Source organism: Tursiops truncatus, chromosome 10 (genome assembly GCF_011762595.2).
Source record: "Tursiops truncatus isolate mTurTru1 chromosome 10, mTurTru1.mat.Y, whole genome shotgun sequence".
NCBI classification, from domain to species: domain Eukaryota; kingdom Metazoa; phylum Chordata; class Mammalia; order Artiodactyla; family Delphinidae; genus Tursiops; species Tursiops truncatus.
The window spans coordinates 88,398,357-88,425,870 of record NC_047043.1 but is presented as its reverse complement, the minus strand read 5'-3'; the positions used below and the strand labels follow the sequence as shown (position 1 = coordinate 88,425,870).

Sequence of the window (27,514 nt, the reverse complement as noted above, 5' to 3'; positions counted from 1 at the left end):
CCATTAATTGAGTGCTTACTGTATACCAGGATTGTGACAGATGGTGTCCATATGTCGAGTTAAATACTCAGCTGGAAGTTGTTAACAATCCTAATTACCTTTTTGGAATGGTACTCATGTTTAGACAGGTAATTTCTGCTAAATTATGACCTGCCAATTCTCTACCACTTAGAGTTCCAGTACAGGCTAATTTACTGTGATCCACCTTCCAGTTCTCTGAGTTGCCACCCATTCAGTTATTAGCACTAGTAGACTCCTTCTCCTTCTGTGGCTTTAGCATTCTATTTAGGATCTACCTAGTTTGTCCACGATGATGATATTAGTGATGTAATATTCTCTGGCAGTTCATTTTAATTTAAAATAAGTGATCTATTTAAAGTGCAAAGTTAATATATTAATATATGAAGAATGCCATGCAGCAAGGGAGATCTTTGAAGGGTCTTCAGAATGGAGATTATTATTAAATCCCTTGAAACTCTGTCATTTAAAGGTTAAGTTAAAATACATGGTGCCATCATCATCCTAACTACAGGTATCAGCCATTTCTGGCAACATTTCCCTTTCAGTCCCAGTTCCTCCCCACTTCTTTTTTTTTTAATCTTCACAAATATGGTGTCAAAATCCAGCTTGGATACAAATCTCAATAAAGAAAATCAATTTGAAGCAACTCTCTCATCCAGAGTTTCCTCAGACCATAGATGAGGCATTCATGAACCGTGTATTTCAAAAAACTTTGCAAAAGCCTTTTCTTATTTTGTTTCTGTATTTTCCTGAAATGTGAGTCCTCACAGTTCTAAAATACTACTAGATCATAAAAGCAAAGTTTCTTTCTTCCTCCTTCCCTCCCTCCTGCTTTCTCTTTCCCTCTTTTTGTCTCTTTCTTTCTCTCCATCCTTTCTCCCTTCCTTCCTTCCTCCCTCCCTTCCTTCCTCCCTTCCTTCCTTCCTTCTTTCCTCCTTCCCTCCCTCCCTCCCTCCCTCCCTCCTCCTTCCTTCCTTCCTTCCTTTTTCTCTCTCTCTCTCTTTCTTTCTTTCTTGCCCCTCCCTCTGGTATTGTGCTTCTTAAATAAGCATTGCCATAAATAAGGACTTTCATTCCTTACTCTCTTGTCATTATGCTTTTACAGAGTGAGCATCCCATTAATTTTATCTGGAGACGAGAATACATTTGTTAACCCTCTGGCCTAGTTCAGCCTGAACTGGAAGTTAAATTAAAGCTATTCACACTCTTGTACGAACTCTGCTTCAGTTCTATACTTTTAGCCATAAATAGAATTTTCATTACTAGTGCTATTTGAGAAAGCTTATATTTCTTCCCTGGATTTCTTAAATCTCATTATCCACAGCTTAAATCCAGGCCATACCAAGTTTTTAACTAGAAACTGGTACAGAGAACCTGTTTCCTAAGATGCTTATATTTGGGATTATTCTTAACTTGAACCTCATTTCAGAAAATCACGTCAGTGGCCATTTTTAATCGAAGAGAGGGAAGCAGAATAACAAAACCAGCAAGGAGTGCCTTTGTTAAATTTTCAGACTTCAGCTAGCTGCTTTCATTTCCTCAACTTGAAATATTCATACAAAGAGCTTGGAATATAAGATTGTCCTATGGGGATACAATATGGATAAATTCATGAGTTCTGTAGAAAAGAAATCTTACTGTTATGGAAAAAGGACAATCTTTTTTTTTTTTTTCTTTTTTTTTTCTGAGTGATCTAAACATAGTCATGATCCTGTTCTACTGGTCAGTGTGTATACCAGGTTTCCCTTGGGGGAAAAATGTTATCATGTGCATGTATTTATCTGGTATTTGACACTTGACACTACAGTTGTTGCAGCCAATTGAAAAGCCACAGACGGTTTGGATGTAAGAGCAGTGGCAGCAGAATAGTACTTACATGTAGAGTGAAAAGACACAGGTGAGTTTTGTGTAAATGAGTGCAAATTACCTAACATCTATGAGTGCGAATTACCTAACATCTCTGAGCCTCAGCTTTCTCTTTATAACTAGAGGTAACAATGGGTACGTAAAAGTCTTCTTGAAAGGATAAAATGAGGATAGACTATGAGAATACATTCTGAAATATAAAGTTTGAACCAATAATAAAGCTTACTAAGTCGCCTTATTACCATGATCATCACATAGGGACAGGAAGGTTCTATCATCCAAAGAGTCCCTAAGACTTTATTGCTATTTTCTACTCCACAATGTGAGTAATAATTTGCACATGAAACATAAAACTGGAGCCCATAATTCAAGGTGTGGTAGAGCCGAAAATGATACTGCACTTAGCAGTTAATTGACAGCTTCTCCATAATGTTTTATTAATACATAATATTAACCCTAAATAAATACTTCACCAATCATATGAGTGCTATGTGGCACTACAGCAGAGAAAATGATAATTTGGTTGAGGTAGGTTCTCGAGGCACATGTTCCTTCAGAATTATGTTCAGAATTATAACTCCTTAAGATTTATAGGGCTTGACCTTAGCTCTGCTCATAATCATAAACTTTCGTATAAAGGAGACATTGTATATGGTTTATTATATTTAATCATTCTATTATTAATAGATCTAACGTTTATTGAACACATTATATGCCAGGCACTGTGCTAAGTGCTTCATTGAAACCATATAATACTACCATGAGACACAGTACTATTGCTATTAACATTTTGTAGATGAGGAGACTGGGACTAGAATAGGTTGAGTAATGTGCCCAATATCACACAGTAACTTTTCAAAGAAAAGTTTTGAGCTAAAGTCTGTCTTTCCATAATGAGCTCTAAACCACCATGTTTTTCTGCTCCCGCATGAGCTAACCAGCTACAACATGAGAATCACCTTTTTAGTCTGTATAATGTGTGCTTAGAAATATATTCTTCACCTAATGAGTTAATATGTTTTATAATCAGTGGGTAGAGTTCCTTTTGTCCAAGGGCCAGAAGATGAAATCATAGAGTTTTTTTTTTTTTTTTAACGTATTGAGATGCCTCCAAATTCCAATAAAGGTTCTAGAGATGGGTTCCAAGGTCAGCTGGAGAAAAGGAAGTAACTTCTTTTCCTTAATCTCAGTTCCAACTTGGATTTGAAATCTTTCTCTCCTGCAATTGCCAGTTACTTAAAAAGTAAGAACTGTAGGTCTCCTGAGAAAAGTGGTGATAGACTGGAATGGAAAGGATGAACAGTCACTTGCAGAAGTATATATATTCTTCTTGGATGATTTTTAGAACCTTTAAATTAATTTAGTTTTGGAAACAGCAGTGTAAAAATCCAATTTTGTTTTTTGAAATAGAAAAAGAATGAAAGGAATGTTTGCCATTGAATTCAGCATGTGTGTAAGATCAAAAGAGGCCCAACTTGTAACCTAGGGTCCTGGTCTTTGAAAGTGGATCCTCTGCAGTGGTTCTTCAGGAGAATTTGGCAACATGTATCAGAAACCTTAGCTTTTATATTCCTGTTATCCAAAAATTCTAATTTTTAAAACATATACTGAGGAAGTCCACATGGAGATGGGCAAAATATAGCCATAAGAATATGCATTACATCATTATTCATGACAATAAAAAATGAAAACAAAACGAAAGGAAACTAAATGTCCACCAGTAGGAGACTGGTTGAAAACATACATCTGAATACCCTACTGTCATTACAATTGAGGGTACAGAAAACTGTTTAATGACCCAGAGATGCATTCATATGTACATTTAATAAAAAAATTAAAGCATTTTACAGAAGAATATGCTGAAACAATTTGAGCAGCAAAATAAAACAATATTGGATTATGACTGAAAGTATGAAATAAATATCTACTAATCAGTACTGATATAAATAAAGGATTGGATAAATTAATAAATGAAGGAGAAGTGAAAAATCTCCAATGAGGAAGAATTCCAAATAAATTACATAGATTAGAGGAGGTGTAGCATGACTCCCTACTCATTAGGTGTGGACAGCACATATTAACCTCCTTCCAAAGACTCAAATGTAAAGAGAGAAAAATGAGTACGTTTATGGTGGAGAATCCTGACAAAACTGCTTCCGCCAGGTGATTAAGGGCAGCATCAGTAGCCATAGATCATTGTGATAGAGAGTAACCTTAATATGATGTGCGAAAATGGCACCTTACCTTTGTAGTCTTCTTACCCAAGACCCATAATCTCAGACTAATTATAAGAAAAATAGTAGACAAATTCTAATAGAGGGTCATCCTACAATAAAACTGACCACCACTCCTCAAAACTGTCAGGGTCATCAAAAACAAGAAAAGTCTGAGTCACTGTTACAGCCAAGAAGAGCTTAGGGAGACAAGAAAACTCAATGTGGTATGTTGGATGGAATCTTGGAATAAAAAAAGGACATCAGGTAAAAAAAAAAACAACAAGGAAATTTGAGTAAATTATGGACTTCAGTTAATTAAAACGTATTCGTGTTGGTTCATTAATTGTAACAAAGGTACCATCTTAGTGTAAGATGTTAATAATGGGGAAACTGTGTGTGGCATTATATGGGATCTCACTATACCATCTGCTCAATTTTTCTGTTCTAAAACTGTTATTTCAAAAGTATTAATTTTGAAAAAAAAAGAAGTATTGATGAGATGGGAGAAAAGGAAGCAAGAATTTTCTATTTCTAAGAGATACGAAGGACCCCTTCAATAACAGTCTAACATTAGTTCTACCATGTGAATTGAGAGTGACTGTCTCCAGTCTCAATTTAACAAGGAGTAACCTGGGGAAAAGATAATCCGGAAAGCTCCCAGAGTGGCTATCCTTGAATCTTCCTTCATTGAAAGTTTGTAAGGAAAGAGCAGATCCCAGGAAAAATGTGTGATCACATATTGTTACACCAATCCTATTTTCAGTAGCCTGCAAACTCCCTGGGGCCTTTATATCATCTTTATTTCCCCAGGGCCTAGCCTAGCATCTGCTGCCAGGAGAATTCCTTTTGACTAAATGAAGGAATAAAGGAATTAATTATTGAATGAGGTATTTAATGCATATTTGCTAAGTTAATAGATACTGGAGCTTAATTTGCCAAATGAATAAATGAGGGAATGTCAATAATCCTTATAAAGATTAAACACATTATTTAGAAATGGTAAATCCATTGTTCTGAGCAAGTCCTTGAGGATTGTGTTAGCACAGAAATAGAATGCAGAAACCCCTTCTGTCCCTCCTGTGTATTCCTTTTTACCTCCTCAGCCAAAGCAGCACTGACAATGACCACAATTAATAAAATTGTTATAATTTATTGATTGCCTATCATAAGCCAGGACTCTGGTAGGAAAGTTTAATAGTATTTCCAGTCCTTATATCAATCCTATTCTCTCTGTCGTCTATCTATCCATCTATCTATCTAGTTTTTACCTTTGTTTTACAGATAAGAAAACTGATCATAGCGGCCCAGCTATTGACAGGAAATCTGAGAATTTAAACCCTGATCTCTTTGAATTCAAAGTCTATACTCTTTCCAGAACACAATGTTGCCTTGAAATGTTAGTAAATCTGCTGATAAATCTTTCAGCCCCAGGGTGAGTGTGTGTGTGACTGTGTTTTTGTTGAGGGGTTACTATCTTTCAATTTTTCAAAGATTGGCTTGAACATTTGTCAGTTCTCAGATTGGCATGGACTTTACCATACTATTTTATACCAAGCAATATAAAATCATGATAAAAAAGCAAAGCAGTTAGTGAGAACCTAATGAGTAGGCTTCAGTATACATTGTGGGGCAAACGGGACAAGCTATGTTAGGAAAATAGTCTGCCCTCTATCCATTCAACTCAATGAAGAAAATAAAAAAGCTAAACTGCTTATTAGACATTCAAATGGGACAATTTTAAGATATCTCTCTGACTTTTTTTTTAAACCAAGTGTTAAAAGTCTGAAAAATTTGAATGTACTTAGTTTGATTTTAAAATACTACTGTCATCTTGAGTGTCTTGAGCAACCTTTCTGTGGTATGATCTGCAATGATGTCCATATGCGTAAAAAGAGAAGCAAAATCAAGTAGCTGCTCTGTCATCTGAAAGTTCTGGAATAGATCAAAACATCTTGGTGAGACTTCAAATTTATTGCTTGACATTAATAGTCAAGCTGAGTATCTTTTTCTTCACAAATTAGAAAAAAATAAATAAGATATATATGTATAAAGGGCTTCCCTGGTGGTGCAGTGGTTGAGAGTCCGCCTGCCGATGCAGGGGACACGGGTTCGTGCCCCGGTCCGGGAAGATCCCACATGCCGCGGAGCGGCTAGGCCCTTGAGCCGTGGTCGCTGAGCCTGCGCGTCCGGAGCCTGCGCGTCTGGAGCCTGTGCTCCGCAACGGGAGAGGCCACAACAGTGAGAGGCCCGCGTATCGCAAAAAAAAAAAAAAAAAAAAAAAAAATACATGTATACATAAATATAGTCCTCTGTGTGAAGGCTCCAGAACACATAGGAACATTTAGTGCAGCGACTAATTTCATTTACATTCCAGAGCATTGACAGCAAAGTCACTAAATTAAGATTCACACACAAAAAAGAAAAGAAAAGTAAATATGTTTGGTTGTTTACCAGAGTGGTAGGAGAGTTATGAGGGATATCAGTTTAACTTCTTTACTAAGAGCAAAGGCCTATATTTTCTTGAGAGGAGACACACAGATTTATAAGTCAATCATATTACATTTGCATAGCACCTATCCAAGGAGTTTCTCAAGTGTTTCACGATACAATTAATTTGCAGCTTAGATAATTAAGAGTCTGCCATGTTAAACAAATGAGACAAAAGTGAGAGTTGAAAGCTGTGATCATGTCAGCTCTGAAACTCCAACATAGAAAGTGAGTTGCATGTCCCCAAAGTCATAGTAATTAAAGTTCAAGCAGGTATCTGAAGTTTTGTCTTAATTATTCTATACTCACATTAGCCTGTGGTGGTTTGAGATGGTTAAGGTCTATGAGTAAACACTCTAGCCAGCCTTCTATAGACCTCACTCTCTATACTCCCTGCCTGCATGATTGCAGCAGACTCCTAGGTTGATTGGCATGTTTTCTGTGCTCTCCCTAATCATCTACCCCAGATTTTTATAAATGGTAGATATTACCATCATCGCATACAAACCAGTGGGTTGTATGCTCCACAATGGCCCTGATTGACTTTTAGAAACACTTTTTTCTTCTCATTCAAAAGCAACTTGAATTTTGAAAAGGTTATCTTTGAATCATTAAAAAAAAATTAATGTATAAAATTGAACTTACTTTTTTGCTGAATTATTAGTAATTACAGAGAATCTAAATGGGAAATACATCCATAATTTAATTCCCCAAATAACATCTTTTTACCATTTTGCTGAAATGTTTCAAGCCTTTTTTAAGGAAAACACTTACAGAACTGAGAGCTAACTACATCTGCACATGGGGAATTAATTCATATATTAAAAGGATAATTTGATGTAAATATCAAACGGCTATGAGCATGAGTTTTGAAGTCAGAATCAGTGATATTTAGATTTGAATCTCAGATTTACAACTTCTGTTTATCAAGTCATTTCATTTCTCTAAACTTCACCTTATTTACCTTCACAATTAGCCTTAAAAAATACCTGGGTTTTAGAGATGTGGGATTAACTGGAACTGTATTTACCCTGCTGGGAACAATTAGAAAACTGGACAAATATAATGGGAAGCAAACATTCCAGAGATGTAACAATGGGTAGCACAAAACTGTGATCCCTAAAGGAGGGGAAATGTATGAAGTAAACCATTGGAATCCCTGATTTTCGACCTGTAGGCACTTTCCAGAACACGGAATCAGAAAGCAAAAATAAATAGGACAAGACTGCATCCCCGAGTTGAGTAGACACAGGTGACTGAAGTGGCTGGGATTGCAAAGCAAACTATCAGAGAGGATGAGACTAGAAAAAGAAAGTGCTCCAAAAATCTACGTAAGAGTGTCACATGAGGCTGGGCAAAGAACAAATTTTAGAGCTCAAACAGGGCTAGAAGATGTTAGAGTTCCACCAAGCCTGAGAAGAGAGACTTAGCAAACATTTAGAGCATTCAATTGGGAGATGCATCTTAGAAGTAAACAGGCCTTAGACTAACATCTACTCTATATCTATCCAAGGAAGCTTAATAATAAGCTATAGAAAGATGAGATTCATCATAACTTAACTTCTATCAGTAAAATCCAATACTTGAAATAAATATACCACAATGCAGCATTCAATAACCCAACATTTATCATGTCTCTAATTCAATCTAAATTACTAGATAAACTAAAAAGCATAAAAAATAGGAATCATGATAAGAAGAAAAAACAGTCAACAGAAACAGATTCGTAAATTACAGAGATTATAGAATTAGCTAACAAGGACATTCATACCATCAATAGGGCTCCTGAATGATAGCTGGGGGTTACAAGTAAAGAAACTGCAAACCTCAATCTTTAATTAAGAAAGAGTCTCTAGGGAAACCCAAAGAGAAGAGGAAAAACAAAAACAATGGAGGAAATTTTAGCCTCTGACACCACAACTACAGCAAACAGTAAACACAGCCTAACTCTGTGCCAAATAAACATAAAAATTTACACCAAAATCTAGCGTAAAATCACTTCTTTTTACCTGTTACATCATATCTAGGTTTCAGCAACAACAAAAAATATATAAAAGGCCCATTGACAAGTACAAATGCAGAGACAAAGCAAGCATTGGAACCAGACTCAAATATGGCAAATATTTTTAAAGTATCAAACTGGGAATTTAAAATTTCTAAGATTAATATGTTAAGGGCTCTAATGGAAAAAGCAGACAACATGCAAGAACAGATGATTAATGTAGCAGAAAAAAAGGAGATTCTAAGAAAGGGTCTGGGGGATGGTGGTGTGATTAATTGGGAGATTGGGATTGACATATATACACTAATATGTATAAAATGGATAACTAATAAGAACCTGCTGTATAAAAAATAAATGAAATTCTAAAATTCAAAAAAATAATTATAGACATAAAAACACTAATACAAATGAGAATGTCTTTGATAGGCTCACCAGTGGGCTGAATGTGATGAAGGAAAGAGTAAGTAAACTAGAAGAAATATCAATAGAAACTTCCCAAACTAAAATATGAAGAGAAAAAAACAAACAAACAACAGCAGCAAAAGAATGGAATATCCAAGAACTGGGGGCAATTACAAACGGTGCAACAGATGTCTAATGGGAATACCAGAAGGAGAACAAAGAGGGAAATGAACAGAATAAATATTTGAAATAACAATGACTGGAAATCTTCCAAAATTAATGACAGCCACCAAACGGTAGACCTAGGAAGCTCAGAGAACAACAAGCAAGATAAATTCCAAAATAATCTACCCATTCAAGAGAAAGAATGTTCCCAGGGATAAAGGGAATTATTTCCTAATTACTTAGAATGTATTTCCACAAATATTTAATGAAAACTAGTCAGTATTTCAGGAACTGTCGTAGGTCCTAAAAATAAAAAACTAAATAAGATGTGGCATTGACCTGTGTTATTTTTTCTTTTTTTGTTCCTCTTTCCTATTCACCTATCCACCTACTGATTTCCTTACTCCCTCCCTTCCTACTTTCCCTCCTTTCTCTTATTAACTAAAATATTTAAACCTTAGTTTCATGAATGTGTAGTTTATAGCATAAATAGTAGTCAGTAGTTAGCAAAAGTGTTTAGAAACATTGTTAATAAGAAAAAGAACTTTGATTCTGTTCTTCACTGAACCAATTAGCTTGTTTCAGTTTGGGGTTTATCGAACTTATTACAGAGAAGTGCAGTACCTCAGAAAGTGAACAAGTAGATTTAAAAGGATTTATACAAAGCAGTCCCAACATTTGGAAAAAAACAAAAACAAAATCAAGTGCTGAACAGCAATATTTTTATAAAGAGCTGTCAGAGAACATGATTATAATTATCATTCAATAGTTTGTAAAATGCTTGTCAATAAATCTGCAAATAGAGATTTGTAATTTAAAAAGTGGTTTGATTTTGTTCTTTTCAGATTGTTATTAATTAATTGTTATGTAATTAATTGTCTAGGGAGTGCATTGTTTTTATGTTTGTTAATGTTGCAAATTTTAAAAAGTCAGTAAAGTATTTGGTAAATGTCAAATTTTTTAATGGACTAGCAAGCTTCTTCAGTATGTTTGCAATGTTTCAACTATAGTGCAACTTGTTTTCTGAAAACTATTGGCGAGCATATATAAAAAGTCTTTTTGTTAGTAGCTAAAATTTGTATAATATTTTCCATAGTATACAAAGCATTTTCATACACATTCTGTTCATTTGAAGAAATGAGAACTAGATCTGCACTTCAGTTACACAGAATATATGTTTCTTATACATGACATTTTAACACTATCTCTTTGACCCTGTGGATGCTTTGGACTTTCCATTTTAACCCCTAGGCATTTCAATTCCATATTAATAATTTAATAAATATAATTTCAACATTAATTTTGGCAGGTAAAGTGTTTTTAAGCATACTCCATTAAATCAATTATTTCCTTGACAATTTTCTATGAGGTGCAATTAAGTAATTCTCATCATTTTCCCATTCTTCCTTAATTTTATTTCATGCGCAGTAGTTCCTTTAGGTATAAACTTAACAATGAATGTATACTTTACCATTCAGGGGTTTTTTTTGTACATACACATCGGACTTGCCATGTTTTTACATGTATTATCCACTCTCATCTTCAAAACAAACACAGGAGACAGGTATCATTATAACATTTTTTGGGTGAAAATCTGGGAATTCATAAAGCTTAAGCAGCATGTTTGCTGATGGTCAGACAACTCTTGAGAAAATTGGGAATTCAATCTGCCTCCTCTGACTTGGAGAGCAGTTATCTTAACCATTTACTCCAAAGTTTCTAAGTTCAGAACTTCAAATCAGGTGGGACTAAATCTGAATCGCCCTCTCTTTCTTATCAGAAGCATAAAATTGAACAGGTTACTTGTACAATCTGAGCCTCATTTTACTCATATATAATAAAAATATTATGTACCCTGCATAATTATGAGGATTATGTATGTCACATAAATTCTTAGTTATAAATGATTAACAAATGAAATTTATTTACATGAGATTCTTGAGAACCAGCCTCAATCCTTTTCAGTTATTTATTATATGAGTATTTTTTAAGTTACAGGAATCCATATTTCCTGATGCCAAACATGATAGAATAAACTATTAATATTATTTTCAGATACTGTCTTTCATTGGTTTTCTTTTTAAATTAATCAACTAATTGTCAAAGTATTTTGCTGACATTTTGTGTTTTTTGTATACTTTATTTTCTGAGAAAGCTTGAAAATGGTGAAAGTTCATCATGTCTTAAAAGGCAGGCAAACAAAAATGGACAAAGCCTCAATTTGTCACTTTTTAAAGAATCATTTAATCAGTCAATTATTTATTGGACAATACTGTGGGACCAGTATTGTATAAAAATTAAATATGGTCTCTTAAATATATGAAAAATGGATAACCTGAGAAATTTAAAGAGCTACAAGATTTCATATATAGAAAGGAACCTAAAAGATGTAGTAACCAGCATTATTTGGATTACTCAGTATATTTACTTAATAACAAGATGAAGACTTTTAAGGATGTTTTCCATAGTTTGGAATGTAAGTCACTATTTCTGAATGTGAGGCCCACATTACAAATAGACTCTGGATTTATAAGTAAGCCCTGAAATGTGGTAGTGAGAGTCAAGTCCTTTACTCTTCAAAGTATGTTCTGTAGACAAGAAGAATCACTATTACCTCGGAGCCTGTTAGATATGGAGCAATCAGACATCACCCCAGATCTACAGAATTTCAACTTAACTGTGCCCCCAGATAATTCATATGTACATCAGTGTTTTAAAATGGCAAATCTGATCTATCTATCACTTTGTTACTTCATTCTGGTGTTTATGGGCATAAAAATAAAATTTGAATATTGCCAAAAAGCAAAGAAATGTTCTCAATATTCCATGCACAAAAGCAGATATTTGGCTGGCTTCAAAGCTTTCCAAACCTACTGCTGATAAACACTTATCTGAGTAAAATAAAATGCCTCCACTGCCAGGACAGGTTTGGCTCAATTCTAATTATCCACTATGAACAATGGCTTTTAATTAGTCTTATTTTGGACACTAGCAGTGCAGGTTTTTCATTTACAAGAGTCGCTGATTAATTAAGCAAGGAGACACTCCAGGCAATATATTTCTGGATGTAGGATGAGATGGAGTGAAGGATACGTCGAAAGTTTAGTGACCTGCTCACCGTCTTATACAAGCTCACTTATTCCTTTGCAGTGTGCTGCCTAAACGGGTTTCATTGTGCTCAAACTCAAGTAAATATCGGCTTATTTGGGGAAATTGCCGCCCCAATCACTTTCAGAGTATTAGGCATGCTTATTTAAAGTCCAATCAGAAAGTTCCACTTTTGCCCAGCATTTAAAGTCTATTTGCTAATTTACCTTAGAGCAGCATTTGAATACCAAAATACTCATTTGTTTTAATTAAAACAACCAGGAAACAAAACAAAACAAAACAAAACCTTACTTTCCAAGGGCAAAGCATTCCAGTTTTATAGATGAATCCTTTGCAGCTTGAATAGTTTCAGGAAAATGCACTTCAATCTTTGGTTCATATTCCCCCATCACACCTGTTAAATACCAAAAGAGCTAGCAGCATTTCTAGAGAATAGAAGTTTCCTATGAAGCAAATGCTTTATTTACCAAAATCTGATTATTCTGTTGTTCAATTAACAATATTTTTCTATACTATAATGAGTGACAGAGGGCAAGGAAACCTCATGATGCTATTTAAGGAATTAGTTTGTTCCTCTCTCCCCTAAAAAATAAATATTTAAGGTATATCAAAGTATCAGAATAGAGGCATTCCAAATTTCCCTATATTCCACAACAGCATCTTAAAAAGAATTAGTATTTCCAATTAAGAACTGAATATACCCAGCTTTAAAATGCTTCTGAGTTATCGAGCAAGTTTCTTCTCTAGAGATTTCTTGGATCTTTCACCCATTCACAGAACTCATGGGTCAGATCTGCTTAGGAATAAAGAAGTTTTTAGCTAACACTGTGTTATAGATCTGATACAGCACCTCAATCCAAAATATCGGTACTTTTGCAGCAAAACCTTTGAAGTAAGTAGTTGGGATAAATAAAGACATAAATATTCTTATGTCAGTTTATTAAGGTTTTACCACTAAATGAGTTTACTGTACCCTTATAAAAATTTATTTTAATAATTTAAAAATTTTCAAAAGGAATTATGGATACGGGCTAAGATAAGACTAAGACAATAGTCTAAGGTATTGTAAATATGCTAGCTACCAGAAAAGTTGGAAAAAGTAGAAATGTATCTCCAGGCTATCCTCGTTAACTTGATTAATTTAATCAACAACAAACTGTTGTTTAAAATGTTTAAATTTCTTTAAAACATCTTTAAAAATGTTGAATTTCTTTTATTTTTACTTATATACCAAACACCAGAATAATACATTCCTAACATAAATGATGTATTGGTTGCCAGTACAAGTGCACAAAAAAGTGAAATTTACAAAATACATATAAAATGAAAATACCTCATTTTTAAGACCTTAATCATTCCAAACATTCAAAGAGGCTCTGGTTGAGGAGGTCAAGAGTATTACTTCATTCAACTAAACTGGTAAACTTTATGTTTTCTATTTCTTTGACATCTGATATTTCTTGAGTGACTACTTTTAGAAGAGTTTTTTTTTTTTATTATGTATGATGCTTCTGGTCATTTTTTACCATAAATGTGTTTAAAAGAATAGAGGAGATGGAAGAATGAAGGAATTAAGAAGAGATAAAGAGGAAACTAAGAGTAGATGGGGGAAGAAAGGAAAATATGGTAGTGTTTCTATGCATATTAGTGGCTCATGAGCTCTTGCAATCATGAAGAGAGTACTCACTGAAGGGGAGAAATTGGACTTATGAATAAATCTAGTGGTTGCTGAATTCTGAATTAAGACCGTGAAAATATATTTGAATGGTTAGTGATTATAAAAGCTCTGTCATAAGTACTCCCTCTAAGGAGCTAGTTCCATGATTCTTTAGCCATCATTAACATTGTATTCCTACTTTTCTTAAGCTCCTTAGAGAGGAGAAAAACTCTATGCAGTGTTACACTTCAAGTCCAGAATCTGATCACAAAATGCATCAACAGATTTTCCATCTTTACATTTCCCACTGTGAATATGTAATTAAAGAATCAACTAGAGGATTTTTCTACTTCAGTGACTTCCTTAGGTTTTCTAACTCTCTAAATCTTGTACCAGCTTGACTAAACTACAAAACTCATCAAAGACCAATCTGAATTATGTTCCTTGGAGGAATATAATTAGTATGAATCTTGTGTTGCATTTTTCTTTGGAATGCTCATAATTAATGTTGACTTGATTTACTTTCCTTGGATCTGAATCGTTTACCTGCCTTGCCAACCAGGAAAATAAAGGGTGAACAAAAGATACAAATACGGAAAAGAAGGAGACATTAAAGAGAAGCTGTGTCATATGTCCATTGAAAATATATTAATTCAGTCAATAAGTTTGGCAGCACCCACACATGTCTATACACCTGCCTACTCTCCCAAACAAACATTGTTTTTTTAAACAAAATACTTCTTAAGCAAAGAAAAGATGATCCGTTCCAATGCCAGAGAAGAAATGGCACAGTATACCCAGAATCATCTATACTGTGCTATGTGGATAAATTATATAGTTTTCTATTATTTTTTGTGATTTTCATCATATTGTGAATTAAACCTCACCTCATACATGATATCGCTCCACTGAACCAGAGGGAAGCAGAAAGCTCGACAGATCTCCCCAGGCTTCAAGATCCACAGATAAAGTATATCCCTAAGATAACTCATCATCTTACCATCAGTACGCTGCACTAATGGAGTGGGTGGTCCTTGAACACTTCGCTGGGCTTCTTTGTTTGTTATGTAGCAAGTGTAGTTGCCAACATCTGATGGCTCCACTTTGGCAATGTACAAGTTTCCTGTCTCTTGTGAGACAAACCGCCTGTTGTCCTCTTGGACATATAAGGGGTTATCATTGAAAGTCCACGCATAAGATAAACCTAGAAAACAGAAAAAATAAGTATTATCCTTACTGTATTCATTCTTACCTGAAAGTTCTGTGCCCTACTTCTCCATAAGTAGAATACGATTTTACCCCTGTTTGTCCAGTTTATGCCTGTTGTCCTGCTGTAATTGTCATATTCCCTTACAGTTAAATATATCCCAATTTGGATGATATAGTCTCCCTATCCATCACTAGCTTTCTGTAATTAAGGATGTGGTGATAGGATGTCAAGGGAATAAGTGAATGAACTTATTAAGAAAAGCTATAAGATATAAAATACTAAGGACTTAAAATACACACTGATTTTCTCCAGCAATGCTTGTGTTGAAGCAGTGTTTCTCAATTTGTAGTCAGAAGGATGCCCGCATTAATCATGTTTAGGTGTACTTGCTAAAAATTTAACTTCAAGGTGTAAGTTCAAGGACTCTACCACTGATCTTGGAATTCATTCATTCCATCATTCAATCATCACATAATTTCTGAACACCTATTTTGTGACCATTTTCGGACTTAGAATACAGCAAAGTAAAGCCTATGCCGTATAAAGCTTAACCAGTTAAACTAGTTACAACTAGTGTGGATAATGTCAATGTGGGATGATATGTGCTTTGACAGAAGCATTGTAGGGAGCCCATAGAAGGAAGCTAGAATGATCTGTGGTCAGAAAATTCTTCTGAAAAGAATTCCATGTTAGGGACTTCCCTGGCGGTCCAGTGGTTAAGACATTGCCTTCCAATGCAGAGGGTGCGGGTTCGATCCCTGGTCAGGAAGCTAAGATCCCACATGCCTTGCGGTCAAAGGACCAAAACATAAAAGCAGAAGCAATGTTGTAACAGGTTCAATATAGACTTTAAAAATGGTCCATTCATCTGTCGATGAATGGCACAAGGAGATCAGCTCAGTGTCCACCCAGAGGGGTGGGATAGGGAGGGCGGGAGGGAGACGCAAGAGGGAGGGGATATGGGGATAAATGTATATGTATAGCTGATTCACTTTGTTATACAGCAGAAACTAACACACCATTGTACAGCAATTATACTCCAATAAAGATGTTAAAAAAAATGGTGCACGTTAAAAATATCTTTAAAAAAAAAATTTCCATGTTCAAACCAGAAGGATGATTGGGAGCTATCCAAGCAGCAGATGAGCAGCCAGACATTGCTCAGAGAATAAAAGCTTGAAGATGAAAAAGAACATATCAGTTTTGCTGAACATCAATCAATCTATCTCTGGAAATCTTATATATAAATATGAATATAAATATATAGAGACATATATAATTGATATAATGAACATACTATGAAATCCACAGATCCTAAGTGTTCAGTCCAATTAGTTTTAACAATCTAAATCCTAGGAAACCACCAACCCCAAATAAAATATGGAACATTTCCATCTCTTCAGAAATTTTCTTATGTCCCTTCTGGTCAATCTCTACCATTGTAACAACTACCTGATTTCTATCATCATAGATTATTTCTGCCAGTATTGGAATTTCATAAAAATGTAATCAAGGAGAATGTACTTTTTTTTTTTCAATTTTTATTTTATATTGGAGTATAGTTGATTAACAATGTCGTGTTAGTTTCAGGTGTGCATCAAAGTGATTCAGTTATGCATATACATGTAGCTATTCTTTTCAAATTCTTTTCTCATTTAGGTTATTACAGAGTATTGAGCAGAGCTCCCTGTGCTATACAGTAGGTCCTTGTTGGTTATCAATTTTAAATATAGCAGTGTGTACATGTCAATCCCAAACTCCCAATATACTGTTTAGTGTCTGGTTTCTTGAACATATTTTAATGTTCCCCTATGTAGTTGTGACTACCAGTACTTCTTTCCTTTTTATTGCTGAGTGGGATTCCATTCTATGAATATACCAAAATGTGTTTGGCTGCTTTCTTCTTGAAAAACATATGAATTATTTCCATCTCGGGACCATTGTATATTAGGTTGAAATAAACGTTCTTTTCTAAAACTATCTGTGGACTTTTTATTTTTCTTCGTTAAGTTCTTAGGAGTGAGCCATAGGATAGATGCATGTTTTACTTTATAAAAAACTACAGAAGAACTTTCCAAAGTTGTATCGGTTGATATCTCCATCAGCAATATATGAAAGTTAGAGTTGTTCTAAATTTTTGTAAAAAATACATGTTGTCATTTTTTATTTTAGCCAGATATCTTTGAGCAAAGGAAAATATTCTCATGGATTAAGGTTTTATAAGTGTGGTACTATATGAAGGTTAAAAAGTATACGTATTGTGGAAACTAGGTAGAACTGAACTTATGTCTAGGAAAGTGGAAGAATATAAATGGTTCAAAAATGACCCCTCCCCCCTAATAAGTGGAAGGTATAGGTGCTGGGGGTGAAAAGGGGGATATACTAGTTATGGTTAAAGTATCTTCACCTCTAGATGAATTTGGACATCACACGCTTAGAAATCACAGCTCATAGGAGAGCACCTGAAGCAACTAGGGGCCTCTTGTCCAGACAGAAGTTGCAGGTCATATCTGTTATCTGCACTTATATTAAAACTGGTGCAGAAGCAAGACATGGTAGAGACCAAAAAACAAGGCTAATTATTTCTGGTGTGATCTAGCAGTCTTTTCCAGATAGAAGCAGACCACCTGAAACATTCTTCACTAGTCGTACTGATTTAAAATTGTCTAAAGGATGAGGAAACAATACAGATTGACAGCTATTCTGACCTTAAACGTGATCCATATAGAAAAACTTTTGAGAAATTGGGAATATGGGAATTTTGCCATCTTTATCATCCCTTTCACCAAGAAAAAAAGACATAAAGCATTAACAATACACTTAGGGAACCAGATTATTAAAAGAATATAAGAAAGGAGGATAGGAAGGAGAAAGAAGAAAAGAGTGGGTGTAACAATAAAACAGACTAATAGTGAGGAGGAACTAAATCAAATCAAATCATCTATTATATGTTAAATTATATATATTCTATATAATAGTATATTAAATTCTGACCACAATTCATAAATGATTTCAACAAAAATAAATTCATCTATACAGCCAGAACTCTGATATCATTCTCAGGAGTGAAGAAGATATAAGGGAAATATATGACACAGGGGAAGAACAGCAACAAAAATGTCACTAAAGTATGAAATGTGCAAATGCACAAAGTGGCATTAAACCTATAAAAGTGGTGTTCAGGAAGAAAAAAATTCAAGACGCATCATTATATGAAAAGCATGTTGTAAATCAAGATGTTTAGTATGATCCCATTAAGAGTTATGTATCTGTGTGTGAGAACTTGTGTGTATATGTATGTATGTGTGTGTTCACATAAATTATTAAATTAAGAAACCTAAGAATGTATATAGTGGTTTTCTCAGGGTAAGGAGAAGGAATACCATAGGTTTTCACTCTCTGCATAATGTGTTTTGCCATATTAGAGTTTTTAATTACTATGTAATATTTGTGTAAATGGGAAAAAGAAGCAACGGGATGAAAATAGTATCAGGAAAGCTAAACACTAGAATGAAGCAGTGTTTTTACAACTTATAAGTTTTTATGACTTATAAAAAATATGATGGATAATATTTTTTATTCTTACTCTGAACCGTTAAGACTGGAGTATTATGTTTTATTCAGAGCACATTAGGAAGCTTGTTAACGTACAGATAGCTAATCCTCCTCCTAGCGATTTGATTTATTAATATCTGAGTAAAATACCATGGAATCTGTTTTCAACACCCTACAAATGTCTCGTGGTTGAACTGTAATATTATGTTCAGAGCACCCGCTATTGAGAGGGAATTAAAAATCTCAAGTATATCAAGAGAGAGAGAAGCAAAACATAGCAAAGGCCAGAAGTTAGGACACCAAAGAAAGTGATAATTGACCCTTGAGGGGGAAAATTGGAAGAATAATTGAACTGCCTTCATAGGTCGAATTGCTGTTGTGTTCATAAAGGGCGAAATGAAGCCTTCTCCATTGATATCCAGAAGGCAAAAGTAGAACTTGTGGCTGTTGAAGGTTACAGAATGCTGTTTGACTGTATTAAGATACAGTGAAGACCAGTCCAAACTTTAGAGCTATACCAGCAGAAGATATATGAGATAACAAGTTTTCTATCATGAGAGGTGACCAAGCAGAGAATGGATGAGCATTGCTTGAGGTATTGCAAAAAAGATTAATTTTTGCAGTGGGTGGGAGGTTAAATCTGTGTTTCTGTGAATGGTCTTCTCCACCCTCAACATTGCTTCGACTTTTCTAATACTCTATACTTTTAGAAAAACTATGCATAAATACAAGTCGCTTTTTATTTTTTAAAATATACTTTGACATTCTTGTCCTGTTTCCGGGTATTGAATCTTTGTTTTCTTTTTCAAGTCCCTACTGGAGTCGTCTGTCATTTCATATGGTCTCTTGCTTCTGAGTTTCTTTACTGATGTCCTTTGCTGTCTCACTTCTGAGCCTGTTGCTTTGTCTTTACCAAAGAGATGCTCAAAGGGTTTTGTTTGAAACTGGAGAGCCATCTAGATAGCAAAATTTTCTTCGGTATAAAGAGGAGGAAAAAATGTAATTCAGATTTCCCTGTTGTCAGTGACTCCTCATCTTTCGAACCTTCTATGGAATAAAGACAAATCTTGAGCAAATTCCCAGGGCTGTGTTCAGCTTAGGGATCTTTCATCAATACCTCTGTGGGGAGAAAAATAAGCTCTAGCTCTCCGAAATCCAAGGTAACCCCTTTCACTTTGCAGAAATTACAGATTGCCGCTAGTGTCCAAGAAATCTTTGTATTCTTTACCCTGTAATCTTGGGGCCAGAGACTGTAATTTTCATCTCTCCCTTGCTGAATTCATTTTTACCTTAGCTGCTAAAACTTTTCGATCTGTTCCTACATGTGGTGTATCCTTCTTCAATTGTGGAATATTGAGAAGCTGCTCAAAGAATGTGGTTCAGAAATAAGGAGGATTACCTAAGGAATAATTTTTTTAAAAAGCTAAGAAGCACTTTTATTTCATACCTGTTTCATCATTCCCACAGTTTGTTTTGTGAGGCTAATTGGCTGTTGCTAATATGCCTGTCATATATATAGGGGAGGGTACTGGAGCTAGGGGTATAAAAGTAATTTCCCAAAATCATACTGTTAACATGTAGAAAGGGGCAGAACTTGAACCTACATCCTTCTAATGTCAAACCCTTTGTTCGTTCCCTAATACCACCTTTCTTCTTTTCTGTGTATCTACAACTGATCCTCTTTTTCTATGTCAGTATGCTCTTCCTGGCTATTCTTCCTTGCCTTCAGACTTCCAAAACCCCAGCTCCCTGCATACCTGAACCTACTCACATCTAGGACAATTGTTCCTCACCACGCATTCCCTCCCATATCAGTACTGCCTGTCCTGGATTCAGTTTCCTCAGAATGTTGTAGAATAAATGATTAACCCGCTATTCTAAATTACTCCAGTGTACTTATAGCTACTATTAGCAGGGAATAGAACACATTTGCAAAACCTGTAATAAGTAATCCTTCTCTCCAAAAAGTCCTCTCTAGAGAAGAGATTTTAAAACTTCTGTGAGCATCAGAATCACCTGGAGGACTTGGTAAAATGCCAGCTGCTGGGCTCCACTCTGAGTTTCTCATTCAGTATGTCTGGTGTGGAGCCAGAGAATTTGCATTGCTAACAAATTCCCACGGGGTGCTGACACTGGGCAAAGTCTGCTTTGAAAATAACTGCTATTAATGGTGAATCTCAGTGTCCTCTGCGTGATCACACTAGGAAGGATTTGATAGAACAGTGGTCACCTTGTATATTTGCCTTTGGGTGGTGTGTGGGAGGCTTGAGAAAAGGATGTACATCAGTTCATAGATTCATGGAATGTCTGGGATGGGAGGGACCTGAGATTTCTTCCAGCCCAACCTCCTCATTTTACAGGCGAATGAGCAGAAAGGAAGATTGCAGTAGCTCTGAGACTAGAATCCGGGTGTCTTTTGTGCCCCTCTGTGAACTGTTGAAGATGTAAAGCTGCAAGCCCTTCCTGTCACTGTTATTTTTCATCCTGCCCTGCTCCCTTCTCCCCTTAGGCTGACTCTTCCAGTTCATCCAAGCAGCCAGCCTGCAGTGGGGGCTTTTATCTATTTTGTTCCATTATCAGCCACTGCCATGCTGAATTTGTATATTTTTTTAATGAGGAAAGAAGAAAAATACCTTGCAAATTAGAAGCTTAAAATCCTTTCCATTTGGCTTTTCTTAATTAAATGTATAATTCATGAGCCACTTAAGTTGAAACCATTGAATTTTTAAATATTTTCTCCACCATCTATGGCATTTATCTGTTATTGATGATTGTGATGTATTCTCCCTATGATGATTCAGCAGGAACACTAGAACTGAATGATAATAGGTCCTCCCTGAACCATTGTCTGTAGTTTCACATTGACACCATCCTCTACAATTATTATTAGAAATGGAAGATCTGCAGTAAGCAATTAAAGACTATCTGCTGCTCTGTCAAGCATACAACAAATCCTGTTTTCCCCAGAGCATGAATATGTTATAACATCTTTTACAGCCCTATATCTTGTACTGTGATATGTAAAATACAAACACAAAAGTTATATGCAAGTATACCCATTATATGGGATGTAATTTTTATTAGAGGGGAAGCATCTCATGTGAAAGAGACCAGTAAAAATAAACACTGACACTGAGAACTTCTGTTGGCCCTGTAGAAAGGATCTCAAAGTTGGTAGCATGTTTCTTGAGGCAGAAAATAAATGAGTAGAAAACAGAATTTGAAGCAGAGTGCTCAGATTTAGTGGCTAAATCCTTTTTTGGAATATTCCAGTATGCGTACAATTTACTGCAAACATTGTGTAGTGCTACAGGGTAAAATGTGACTGGCTCTTAGGTGGTTATGCCAGCTCAGTGGTAAAGACCTAATCCAAGAAGAATAATTCCTATTCTGGGTTGAGGTCACTGATATTGGTGCTGAGCAAGTTTATGATGGAAGCCAGAAAACTGCCCCAACACCTTTATAACCACTCCTATTTGAGCTCGCATTTGTTCCATAATTACCTCTTGACCACCTAGATTTTATTCAATACCTTTTGATCTACAGCACGTCCTGTTTGGAATCATGGAGATCGCTGCCTTTGTGGCCTACAGACAATCACTAAGTAAAGGCCCTCAGAGTTCCTATGATTGCTAGGTTCCAGTGAATTCTAGGACAGCATCTGTACTGGCAAATCCTTTCTGAAGAAGGAATTAAAACCTAGCCAGCTTCTGAATAAACTTCAGGGAATCCTCCAATTCTAAGGAAGCCTGGGCAAGTCATGGGGAATAATACATGAGGATTAGACTTCCTCTTTCCTCTTCAATTTCCATCCTCAAGGGTGAGCTTAATAGAGTGAATGTAAGAGATGGGCTAAACGAGTGCTTCTCAACCAAGTGTGATTTTGCCCACCTGGGGATATTTGTCAATGTCTAGAGCCATTTTCATACTCAAAATTGGGAGAGGGGGTGCTACTGGCATTAAGTGGGTACAGGCCAAAGGTGCTGCTAAACATGTTAACAATGCACAGGACAAACCCTGTAACACAGAACTATCTCATCCTAAATTGTCAGTAGTACTGATACTGAAAAACCCTGGGCTATTCAGATGGTAACAGGCTGTAACATGAGTTCCGTTCAATATGCTGAAAAGTAAGGAAAACATTCTTCCTGGGAATAAATGAGATTCTGAATGTGGAGAGAGGGGGTGTGCAGCAAGCGACCTAGAAGAATAAATTGGATTTTTGGTCCTACATGCAGTGGGAGAGCCATAATCTTTCTGGTTCTCATACTCTACACTAATTTTAGGAAAATCAATCCACCTCTCTGGATGGTGTTTACATATTCTCCAATAGAGTTCAGAACACTTGCTATCTCTTTATACTTTATGCAGTAATTATTAAGTGTCTGCTGTGGCCAGGTTATGCCTGACAAAATTAGGCAGTAGAATAGATGCAGTGGTATTTAGATAGGATCCCTTGAACTCCAGAGACATGATCTTGGCCAAGTTAACAGTAACCTCTTTAACACAGTTACTCAATTTGTAAATTGGAGAAATTTTTCTTGAAAGTGTTACCTGAGTCGAGGTATGCCAGATGCTGAGCTGAACGCCCAGTGTATAGTCGGCACTCATTATCTTTCCAATCATATGGTGTTAAATACTATTTACATATGATAACTTCCAAATTTGGTTCTTCAAACCTTTCTTCCTAGATACATCAATTCAGCTGTGTACTTGAAATTTTCTCTCTGAAGTTAGATATTTGAAAATTAATGTGTCTTATAATAAATTCCTGATTTCCCCCCATCCCAAAACCTGCTCCCCCTTTATTGGCCTCATCCGTGTACGTGGAACTGCATTCTTCCAGCTGCTCTGCCTAAAGACCTTGGAGTTATCTTTTACTCCCCTCTTTTTCTTACAATCTACATTTAATCTTTCAGGAAGTTATTTCAGCTATACCCTCTAAATATATCCTGAATATGGCAACTTATCCACCTGTCCACTGCTATCATCCTGGCTTAAGCCACCATTAACTGTAACCTGAATCACTGTAATCACCTTTTAACTGCTTATATTGTTGCCCCTTGATGGTCTGTTCTCCAGAAAAAACTATTAAAACTGAAAGAGAAAGCATGTCTTTCTTCTGCTCACTATCATGCATTGCGTTCTAATCTCACTCACAGGAAACTCCAAAGGCTGTAAAATATCTTGAAAGTAGTGCTTCCACCCTCATCCACTCTCCTGTTTGCTCACCCTTCATCATCCACACGGGCCTCACTACTGTTCTTCCAACATGCCAGACACAGTCCTACCACAGGTCCGTTGCACATGCTGCTCCTACTCCCCAAACTGCCTTTTCTCAGTGTCTCACTCACTCCTTTAGTTCTCTTCGCAAATGTCAATGAAGGCTTCTTTGACCTCTGAGTAGACAACAGCCACACCCATCATTCCATATCCCCTTTATTTTTCTCCCTAGCTTTTATCACCATCTGCCATACTTATATTTTTTATTATATTTGTTTACGGTTAAGATTCATGGAGTGAAGGACTTTGTTGCTTTGTTCTCCACCATATCCCTAAAACTCAGTAAAATGAGTGGCACTTAGTAAGTACACAATAAATATTTGCTGAGCGAATATATAATAGAAGGTCAATAATGATGGTTATCATCACTATTATTATTATTATGCTAACGAGCAGCTGTTGGGCCTATCTGCCTAAATATTTTACACATTCAAGCAACATTCAAAAGTAATATTGTCACTGCCAATTTGGCCTACCCATTAAGACAACACCAGTGTAATTTACTCCAGAAACAGGAAAAAAAAAACAACAAACTAATTGGGAAGAAGGAGATATGAAAGTTTAGCACGTTTTCTCAATAGTTATCCTCTTTATTCTCTAACACAATTTTGAGCCTTGCTGGGAACGATTGTCAATTTAAGTTGAATTGTCAACATTTTTATTGACTTAAATACAAATGCTGGGCTCAAACAACAGTGCTATCTTTCTACTACAGACATAGATTCTCCAAAGTACTGGCATAAATTCAATTGTTCTACAAACCTAAAAGTTGTATCTGAGGAGAGAATGGAACATTTCCTCTAAAACAAATTTTAAACCTACGATATTTATGAGCCCAGGATTGAGTTTTATATTCAGACAATAAAGGGAAAGAATGTGCTTTACTTTCAATATGGTGGAACTATTATTTCACAGTGAAGGTGATTTTAATTGTTTTAGACAACATGTATCATTTCTACACTGTCATTTTTAAACAAAATTTCACATGAGGCCAGGCTCATTCACTGTACTCATGAAGATCTATTGACTGCTTATTTTCATATTCATCTAATAGCTTTGGCTTCAAGCGTTTTACGTTCATTTCAAAAATTTAGAGGAAACTGTGCTTTTAGTCCTTTTGCAGATGACTTATGCAAAATCATTGTTACAAGTGACTGAGGCTCTTAACAAAAGCTCACTCTTGAGGTGAGTGAGAACTCAAGGTGCAAGGACCTCTCTGAATAACAGTTCAAAGTCCACCTCAAGGCTGTGACCCCTCCCCCACATGAATTAGTAAAATAAATATTCTATTGGTTCTTTCCCTCACATGAACCTGTGTTTAGAGGAATGACCTTAGAACCCTCCAGAGACATAGTGGAGGAAAGAAAAGGGTTTTATTTAGCTGACGCTCCAAATTTTAGTTCTGCCGAGCACCAAGAAGCTAAGTAGGAGAATTGTATTTTTCTGAGACGGTTATACAAATTAAGGATAAGAACTATAATAGATAATGGAAGGAACTGTTAGATATTGTGTCAAGATAAGGGAAGTCATGGACGACCAATAGAGGTTAGGAGAAGAAGTGAGGTCTAATGGGAAATGAAATGTTTCAGTCCGATGTGTTCTTTCCACCAAATCTTCAGTACAACTTACATTTCTCTGAAATACTTTGGAGTTATATATTTTTTAGGAGGATGGAAGGAAGGGATGAGTCTGCTTCTGCCAGCATGGATTCAGTCACATTCATGGAGCTTATCTCTAGTGAGGAAGTAGAATTAAGGAAGAAAATACACTTCTCTCCTCAGAGTATAGGGAATGGTTACTGTTTTGTTTCCAAATCTCACATTTCTAAGGGGTACAGCAGAATGTGCCAGTTTTGTGTTCTGGCATTGTTGCCTAGGTTGCTTTTCTTTTCCACTGTGGGTATGTTTCTCCTAGAATAACCTTTATCTATAAATCGCCCCTTTCTAGATGAGTAGCACGTCTGCAGTTGTGGTTGCCCTAAAAATTGTGTAGGAAGCATCCACAAGAATGCCTACTCTGGACTCAGATCTCCTTTGGTTTTTTGAAAGAAAGGATGTCCATATAACAGCACCTGTTCAGTTTGGTTTATGCCAGTTACTCTATGTCATTGAGTTGTGACCAATCATTTCTGTGGGAAATCTGTTTACACACATTTTTTCTTTTGTTCCTGGAGCTATTCTTTGCTGGGTAAATTTATAGGATTCAGCCTAGTTGATAATTTTTCCTACTCTCCTGTAGGTGTTTTTTTTTTTTTTAATATTATAAAACACACTGAAATGTATTTGATAGGCCTTGTTAAGAAAAGAATTTGCAAGTTTTTTGTGAATACACTAGAGAGAAAGCACAAAGAATTCAGGATGTTCTGATAATATAACGTTTAATATGATTTCTCCCTTGTTACTGAGCAACTTGAGGGATTCACTGCTGCTGACCAGGTACATAGAGAAAGGCAACATAACCAAATTGTCCAAAAAATGATGTAAAAATTTCAGCCCTAATGGTCTTCTATCGCTATGGAATCTGTAGCACTTTTCTTTATGAGAAGCTTTATTGATATCTACAGTGTATCTTTGCTTTTCACACACCGGATGTAAAAGCAATTTGGCCATGCCAACATTTGCTCTATCCTGCCCTGCTAACCTCATCTGCCCAAATTAGTATATTTCGAAGGCATGTTTTTGTGACTGCCAAGTGTGCAAGTAAATATGGAGCCTTTAGAGAGATGGAAATAAGTGAAGGCAAAATTTTTGGAAAGTGTATTATGGTTGACAAAATTCTAAAATAACTGCCATTGACCCCTGCCCACCATCTGGGGTATGATGGGATTAATGAATATGGTGAGATGTCACTTTCATGATTACATTAGATTAGATGGCACAGTTGACTTGGAAAAAGTGACTTTATCTTTAGTGGAGCTGACCTGTTCAGGTGAGCCCTTACTGGGATGGGATGCTTCTTGGCTAGAGAGATTTGAAGTATTAGAGGGAACTGATGCAAAGGAGGTTCTGAAAACGGAGAGGCATGTGGCAAGCAGTGTGGGCAGCTTCTAGAAGATGAGAGTGCTCTTGACAGCTGGCCAAAAAGGAAACGGGGATCTCAGACCTACAACGTACGGAGCTGAATTCAGGCAATTGCCTGAATGAGCTTAGAAGTGGGTTCTTCCTCAGACTCTCCAGAAAAGAAGTCATCTGGTTATGACACTGATCATAGATACACACGAAATCTAAGGACAAATTACAAAGACAGACAAAGATAGACCATGTCTGTCTCTAGAGTCAGCCCACTTTAAACCAGCTGTCCATTAATCCAATTTAAAGGTTATCTGATGAATATATTTCTCTTCTTTCTTGAGGTCTTTCCTGGTACAATTCACCTTCACAAGAAGGTGAGGCAGGAAAAAGAAGAATAAAGAATTGTTTTAATGAACCAGTTAAAGACACTCTCAGGGCTCTTAGCAGACCTGAAGGTGTAAGATTCTTGAAACTAATAAACAACTTGAGGTTTAAGAATTAACTATAGAGTCTTCTATCTGTAGGCATTTT

The 27,514-nt window shown here is 35.9% G+C and overlaps 1 protein-coding gene across 4 annotated transcripts in view; it reads right to left on the bottom strand.

Moving 5' to 3' along the window:
• The window catches only part of CNTN6 (contactin 6), a 143,017-nt gene that overhangs the window by 78,329 nt on the left and 37,174 nt on the right, over positions 1–27,514 (bottom strand). For 2 of the 4 annotated variants that reach the window (XM_033863719.2, XM_033863722.2), the window contains exon 3: positions 14,925–15,128. The exons of 1 other annotated variant lie outside the window; for it this stretch is intronic. In XM_033863719.2, coding sequence (XP_033719610.1) covers positions 14,925–15,128 — 204 coding nt within the window. Of the gene's footprint in view, positions 1–12,558; positions 12,662–14,924; positions 15,129–27,514 lie in introns of all 4 variants that reach the window. One more of the 4 variants, XM_019947438.3, reaches the window with a different exon arrangement.